Genomic DNA, 8,094 nt, shown 5'->3' on the forward strand with positions numbered 1-8,094 from the left:
GTCTTTATAAGAAATTACTCCCTTTGCTGGAATTGGCTTGAGCAGGTTTCTGTTGCCTGTCAGCCAGAGAACCCGGATTAACACGGGGCTGAGGCTTTGGGGCCAGTAGGGCATGTGCGGTGTGTAGCCGTACTCACAGAAATCACTATGCCTGCGCTGGCGGTGGTAGGTGGAGGAGGAACTTCGTTGCCCTTTGCTGTGGCTGGTGCCTTTGCTGGAGCTTGTTCCATTGGTGGTGTCACTGGGTGCCCGCACCCGTGCCAGGGCAAGTGCTGGGGCACCCCGGTCCCCACCCTCCTGCAGGAGGATGACAGATAAGGAGCCTTAACGCCATGTTCCCTTTGCCCCAGAAGTCCTTCCACCCTGGGCATCGCGTAACCCAAATGCCGCTGGCGCCTTCTGACCTCAGTCTTCCTGCCCAGCAGGAGGTAGGTGGCAGTCACTTCGTTGTACTTCTGGCTGGTCAAGGCCTCTTTGATTTCTTCCCGTGTGTAGCCCATACCCACCATTACCTCTGGGAGAGGGGGATGGAAAGGTTCAGTGTCCCAAGACCCTTCCCTTCCACTCGTCTTTGCATCACATTAGCAAGGGCTGCTCTTTGGCCTGTCCAGTACCCATTCCGCGTTCTGCCAGGAGTACCCTAACTTTCCTTGGAAGAATATTCCTTCCCGGCTTTCGGTCACCTGGTTGACTCCCTCCGGCTCTAAGCCCCAAGGGCAGGCATATGACCCAGGTCTGGCCAATCAGAGTGTTACATCCCCCAGGCCATGGTGATTGGTTCAGGGCAGGCACATGATCCCAGTCTGGCCAATCAGAAGGCTCCATACCCAAAGCCACGCTGATTGGTTCAGACCGGGCATATGACCCAGTTCTGGCCAATCACAGCATTCCATTCTCAAGACCAAACTGATAGGTTCAGGGGTAGCCAATGGCCACCACCCTAGTGCTTTTGGTAGAACATCAATAAGTGCTTTTGGTAGAACATCAGTAAGTGGCTTCCCTTCCTGATGGGCTGTCCGGATGTGTTGTTGCCAGCTTGTTTTTGGCGGGGAGAGAAGACACCTCTTAGAAGATTCTGAACAACTATCTCTGAGCACCTGGATCTAGCTGTGTCTGAAGACTGACATACACTGGCCTTTTTAGTTATGTAAATGAATAACTTTTCACTATTAGGTTGAACCATATTATATTGCTGGTATTGACAATTTTTGAGCTGTAGAAATGGAATTTCATATGGTCCAACCTATTATTATCGTCATCAGTTTAAGCCAGAATGCTTGTTTTCTGTTGCTTGCAACCATGAAAGTCTGGATTAATGTGGCCAGCTCTGATGCTGGCTTCATTTTCCTCAGCTGTGGAATGGAGAGTTACTGGAGAGTTCCTAAGGGGCTCTTCCAGGGCTAATGCTTTAGGGGGTCAAGTGTTCACAGGTTCCAGGCTGGAAGGATCGGGACCAAAGGAGGGGAGAGTGAGGCATGTGTCAAGGTGTGGGCTTTCCCCAACCATGCGGATTATTGATGACGTGCCCAAACTCTTCTGGAAGTGATCTGTGACTTCTTTTTGCGTCTTAATAGTCAAAGCTAACACATGTCAGCACTAATTACATGCCTCATATAAAGTGCTTTATGCAGATTAACTCAATATTCATAAAACCCTTATAAGATAGGTTTTATGATTATGCCATTTTATATAGAAGCACGAAGGAGAGAAGCCACTTGCCCAGGGTCACACAGCTGGAAAGTAGCACAGGAGCTGGAGGCCAGACTCCTCTGCTCTCCTTAATTGCTTCGTAAACGTCTCTGATGCACTAACCCCTGGCTCCATGGCCCGTGGCTCTGTGGAGCTGGAGCACTCACGCTCCCTGACCCTCACCGATTCTCTTGGTGTCCCCAAAGTCCTCCTCCGGCTCCGTGTATGGCTTTAACTCCTCACCCTCATAGCCGATGTTGATCCATTTGTCTTTCATGATTTGCTGCAAGAATTGGAGCAGGACAGGGAAGGGGGAAGACAGACATCAGAAGAAACTAGAAAAAACACAGCTTCCTATCTCCCAGGCAGGCCCCCAGCTATGGCTACCTGTCGTGCCTCCCACCTCCACGGCTTAACACCCCAGAATCGAGGGTTTCCTGGGAGCTAGCACCTCCTCGCCCAATCCACCAGTCCCTTGCTGGAGCCTCCTGATGCTACCCTCCTGCCCCTGCATCTTCTGGGTCCCCAGCACCCTGTAATCATCCTAGGAGCTCATTAGCTAATTACTAGCATGGCAAGGAGTGGGCGAGGCTATTGGGTTGGTGGCGTCAGGACGGGCCTAGGAGCCTTTCCCTGGGCTGCCTGGCTCCCAACTTCCAGCAGCGGACCGGACCTTAGGCAGGTGGGCACAGGAGAGCAAAGGTGCAGGGCAGGAAGGCTGCAACGGGAGGGGTTTGGAGCCGGCGCTTACCTCGAGAGTGCAGCGTTTAGCTGGGTTCAGCACCAAAAATCTCCGCAGGATGCTCTCACAGTCTGTTGACATGTAGAAAGGGACGCGGTACTTCCCTCTGAGGACTCGCTCCCGCAGCTCCTGGGGGGATGGGGTTACTGGGGGAGGGGTCCACCCTGCCTCCCTACCCGTTACACATACACGCACACTCATCTTTGTCCCACTCCCCAGACAGAAGTGGCAGGAGCTCCGAGTCCCCGTTCTGACATGGTGGGCAAAACCCCATCGCTCTCTCTTAACCTCGGCTCCTCATCTGTAAAATGGGAATGCTGTACTAGATGCAGCAACTTTCCAAAAAATATATGCTATTTTTAAAGCTACATAACTTTTCATTCAGGGGAAATCTTAACAGAGAAAGTGAATTCTATGAGCCAGGTAAGAGGGGAGGTGGGCAGGTGAGTGAGCCTCTGGGACCTCAGTGTCCTTATCTGTAAACAGGGATCCTGGCACCCGCTTCACGGGCCAGGCCCAGAGCAAATGCTGCTTAAATATTAGGGTTCCAAAAGCGGAGGCTGGAAGAGGATCTTGCCCACCCCCTCCACTCCTGGTCCCTGTCCCCCTAGACATGCCTGTCTTTCCTAAGAGCTATGAGGCCCTGGCAGTCTCAAAGGATGAGCACTCGCTTAGGTTTTATTTTTAAGAGCCTTTTATGAGGGGCCTTGCGAGGCCATGAAAGAGACAATAAATTGCACGCTCCACGGCATGGTGGACCGGGGAGAGCTTCCGTCCTGAATAAAGAACCGAGGGAGACAGGAAATGGAGGAGGGAGTGAACGAGGGGAGGGGTCTCCAGGGGTGAAGCCCTCTGCCGGGGACTGGGCTGGGAGGTCCCTTTGGGGGGAGGCTGAGTCTGCAGATCATTACAGCCGAAGGGTTGTGAATATTTCATAATAATGAGTATCGCTTTCAGGGCACTCACCCCGTGCCGGCAGCGTTCTAAGCACTTTATGTGACATATGTGACATCGGTGTTCGCGACAATGCTGCGAAGAACCGTTATGGTGCCCATTTTCCTGACCAGGGAACTGAGGCCTAGAGAGGTGAAGTCGCTTGCCCTGGGACTGCAGAGCCAGCAACTGGCAGGGTCTGGGTTCAAACCCAGGCGGTCAGGCCTTGGAGCCCGTGCTGTGTAACCACTGTGCCACACCACCTCTGTCACATGATGGTGACAGGCAGCCATCGGGCCGCCACCACCTTTACCAGAGTTGCCCCCGAGTGTGACGCCCTGGCCAGAGGCCAAGTCCCGATAAAGGGCTTTACACGCCCCATCTGGCTCTAAGTGAATTCTCTTAACGTCTCTACCTACAGGAGGGGAAACTGAGGTTCAGAAAAGGACATGCCCAAGGTCACTCGGCAAGGAAGTGACAGAGCCGGAACCTGCCCTGAGCTATGTGTCTCCTTCGCCGGCAAGGAGAAACCAGGATGGCAGGAGGTGACAAGGGCCTGAGGCAGGTGACACACTGGCCTGGACCTTGGAAGTGGTCTCTCGGCTTCATGCTGGAGGCTCAGAGAGATTATTCTGTGACGGCGGGCACTTCCCTGCCTCACTTTGGATGGCTGCTACAAGATTGGCACCTCACGGTCCTCACTGAACAGAGGGGGACACTCAGGCTCTGAGGGGCCAGCCGCTTCGCTCCTCTCCTCACTCAGTCCCTGCTCTCCTGGCCTGTCCTCAGCAATGACTTCCCTGACCTTCTGAACACTGAGCGCAACGCGGGAACCTGAGTGGATCCTGGAGGAGGAGGAAAAAGCTGCCGAGGATATTCGTGGGTTAGAGGCCAGGCCCGCGTCAACCCTGGATTTCCTGAGAGTGACGTTGGCCAGGAAACTACCCTCAGGAGACACCTGCTATATGGTCCCCTTAGGGACAAAGGGACATTGTGTCTGCAGCTAACTCTCAAATGTTTCATCAGTAACGATGACCACAATACCTCAAGTATATGTAGACAGATATGACAGAAATGGCCAAATGCTAGCGACTGGCAAATCTCCTGAACGGTACCTCATGTTCTTTGTTCTAGCCTTGCAACTTTTCTGTAGGCTGGCAATGTTTCAGAATAAAAAGTTCAAAGGGAAAAAAAAAGCCTACAATACAATTCACCCCACACTTCCCACTCCTTTTATGTTTTTTTTTTTCCCCCCCATGGCACTGGCCAGCATCTGAAATAATATATTTTGCTTATTTGTTTGGTTTTCTGCCTGGCCCTGCTGCTGGAATGTCAGCCCGTGAGGGCAGGAACTTTGTTTTCAGTGCACAATTCAACGATTCTTAGTATATTCTCCGAGTTGGGCAATCACCACCACAATCGATTTTACACCATTTCATCCCCCCGAAAGAAACCCTGCTCTCCAACTTCCCCATCCTCCTCTGGACTTAGGCAACCACTAGTCTGCTTCCTGTCTCTATGGGTTTGCCCGTCCTGGACATGTCGTAGAAGTGGAATCAGACAACGTGTGGCCGTTTGTGATTGGCTTTTCCCACTTAGCGTGCTTTCAAGGATCGCTGACGGTGCATCACGCGGGGAAACGGGGCTTTCTGCCTCTCTTGTTCACGCAGTATCTGCGAAATCTGGAACAGCCCGACCCATCGACGGTGGGCAGTAAACATGTATTGAGGGAACCGCGGTCTGAACCCCACCCAGCCTGCCAGCGGTGAAGCCCGTGCCCTGAACCCTAACAGCACGGTCCGTGGGGACCTGGGTCCTGCCTGACCTCCATCTCGCCGCGTGACCTCAGGCCAGCCCCGCCCCTCTGCAGAGGACATGTGTGGGACTCTCGAGGCCTCATCCCCCCGGGGGAGGGAGGCCCCCTGCCAGCCCCGTCCAGCACCTTGAGGTTGTGCCCATCGAAGGGCAGGGAGCCGCTGACGAGGGTGTACAGGATGACGCCCAGGCTCCAGATGTCCACCTCCGGCCCGTCGTACTTCTTGCCCTGGAACAGCTCGGGGGCGGCGTACGGGGGGCTCCCGCAGAACGTGTCCAGCTTCGAGCCCAGCGTGAACTCGTTGCTGAAGCCAAAGTCAGCGATCTTGATGTTGGCCTCGGCGTCCAGCAAGAGGTTCTCGGCCTGGGAGGGAAGGAGAGGGCAGAGGATGGACGTGTGGGGGGGATGGTCCATGGGACTGACTATGGCCCGGTTCCTTATTCCCTGTGTGACCTTGGGCAGTGACAATACCGGGCCTCAGCTTCCTCATCCATAGAAAAGGGATAATCGGTCCTATCTCCCAGGGCTGTTTGAGAATTGAGTGAGTTAATCTGTATGAAATGCCCAGAACGATATTCTGCACCCAGTAAGTTAGCTTTTATCACCCATGTGGTCTGCTGAGCTGGGGATCCTGTCCCAGCTTACCCAGCAGACAAAAAAATGAGGACTGACTGCTCAGCACCCATAAAAATGAAAACAATCATTTTATCCAACACTCACTGTGCACCTACTGTGCATCGGGCTTTGCATACTATTATTGGTTTGTAAGAGTACAGATTCTGGAAGAATCCCAGCTCCAAATCACAGCTGCACCACTCACTTGTTGCGTGACTTTGGGTGAGTGGCCAGACTTCTCTGTGCCTCAGTTTCCCTACATGTAAGCGGAGAGTAATTGTAGCACCTGCCTCATAGGAAGTCGTGCGGTTATACGTGAAGCACCAAATGCTTCACTTTGTTACAAGGTTTGGTCTGTTTTGGGTGGCATGTGTTCTCGTAATCACCATTTCATAGGTGGGGAAGCTGGGGCTCAGGGAGGCCATCTCGTGTCCATGGCAAGAACGTGACAGATCTGGAACCCGAGAGGCCTGGTCTGAAGGAGGGAGGAACCCCCAGCATCCCCCCCTCTCCCAGGCTTCTGACTGCGACTTGATGCACTCATTCACCCTTCAAAATGTTGCCTGGGTGTGGCCCATGCCACCCACAGCCCTTTCCTGGCCCAGGCCACCCGCATTTCTGGCTTCCTCACCGTCTCCCTACCTCCTGGTGTACCTTGGTACCACCCTTCCCCACCTCTGACCCAACAAAGGGACGGAACCCACAGACGCACACTTCAGAGAGATCGTCCCTAAACTTCGATCTAATGGCATCTCAATCTAGCTAAGTGGCGACATTTCCCTTTGTGGCGTTTGAGGCGCCATAGTCCAGCCCCAACCTGACGTCTAGGTTGCTCTCTGATGGTTGCTCCCTCTGGTGCACTAACCCACCAGATCCTCAAATCCCTTTGGGCCACTTCCGGGACCCTCCACCAGGGGGCGTGTCCCCCCCCAGCCCAGGCTGATCCTCACAGTGGGCGCTGCCTTACAAAGCACCTCAGAGGTGCTTCCTCAAGGGGCCGTAGGGAGAGAGGGAGTGTTTAGAAACTCCTGCAGCAATCTGACAGTGGAATTTTACGTTTTTTGAACCTAATAATAATGTTTTAAATTGGGCTTCCATTTTTTACATCCTTTTTTTCATTTTGCTTTACCGTACTTTACGAAAGCACCTGTCCATAACGGACTGGGAACTGAAAACTCTAAAACGAGCCCTGGTTCTTCGCTTGAGATACTGTAAGAAGCACTTCCTTAAAGCACGGGGCCTGCATGGCACAGAGCGGGTGCTTGAGAAGTCACCTTGGTTGAGCCCCGCAAACGTTTGTGTCTCAGGTCTAAGATGAGATGTCGAGACGGGAGGCTCTCTCTGGGTGGGTGATGTGGGGCGGGAACCCTGGGACATGCGGGGACTCGGGGGGCTGCCCCTGCTCGACCCGACCAGGCAGCAGGGTCCAGGCCAACACAGTCCCTTCCCCGCTGGGTGCTGGCCCCCGGCTTCTCTCCCAAAGGTCCATCTCAAGTTCTAAGATGCCTCAGACCCTGGAGGCAGGGTGCCCCTGGGCTCTAAAACCTCAACCCTCCAAGACCCCTGACTGTCACAAAGTCTAGGACGCCAAGGCTCCGGACGCCCCGACAGGGACGAACTCCATCGCACCCGGTGTCCTTGTCCCGTGCACATGTAACCGTCCGAGGCCGTTCCAGGACACTCTGTTTCTGTCCTCGCTGCTCGCTCCTCCTGACCCCGCCCCACCCCGCTCCCCCATCTGCCGGCCTTGCTTTTGTCACAAAAGGCTTGGGAAAATGTCAAGGGGCCCCGGACGCTGAGGGAGGAGTTTATGGAGAAAGGGGAGGGATGTGGTGGAGGGTTCAGGGGAACCCAGGGGGGGCCAGAGGTGGGGCTGGGGACAAGTGAGGGACCCGTGGCTGAGCTGGGGGCTCATAGTGGGGTGAAGACTCACCTTCAGGTCCCTGTGCACAATGTTTTTCTGGTGACAGTAGTGCACAGCCGAGACGATCTGTGGGGGAGGGGAGGGCAGTTACTTGTGGCCCCCAATCACCTCAGCCTCCCTCGGAGACCCTGTGAGCTCATGCGCAACCCAGGCCCTGGACCCCAGGCTCCCACAGGCCGAGACCCTGGGGCCCTGCACCCCGATTCAGTCCTAGCAGGAAATGCTGTGGGACCTGCACAGACACACGCTTGCACCCAGACATCAGGACACCTGGACATCAGGACATCCAACATCAGGGCACCCGCCCTCCTGGCAGGGACATTGGAACCAAGACTCAAGGACCAGCCCCCTCTCAACTTCCACATCTGGAAATAC

General features: G+C 54.4%; 1 protein-coding gene across 1 annotated transcript in view; it reads right to left on the reverse strand.

Annotated features, from left to right (window-relative positions):
- Positions 1-8,094, reverse strand: part of MARK4 (microtubule affinity regulating kinase 4) — a 25,963-nt gene that overhangs the window by 12,854 nt on the left and 5,015 nt on the right. The window contains exons 8-12 of the mRNA XM_023535242.1: positions 5,307-5,543; positions 2,441-2,560; positions 1,873-1,972; positions 405-514; positions 19-297 (exon numbers count right to left, since the gene is read on the reverse strand). Of these exons, the coding sequence (XP_023391010.1) occupies positions 19-297; positions 405-514; positions 1,873-1,972; positions 2,441-2,560; positions 5,307-5,543 (846 nt within the window). The remainder of the gene's footprint in view (positions 1-18; positions 298-404; positions 515-1,872; positions 1,973-2,440; positions 2,561-5,306; positions 5,544-8,094) is intronic.

The sequence above is a fragment of the Pteropus vampyrus genome, unplaced genomic scaffold (genome assembly GCF_000151845.1).
Source record: "Pteropus vampyrus isolate Shadow unplaced genomic scaffold, Pvam_2.0 Scaffold138, whole genome shotgun sequence".
Taxonomy (NCBI): Eukaryota; Metazoa; Chordata; class Mammalia; order Chiroptera; family Pteropodidae; genus Pteropus; species Pteropus vampyrus.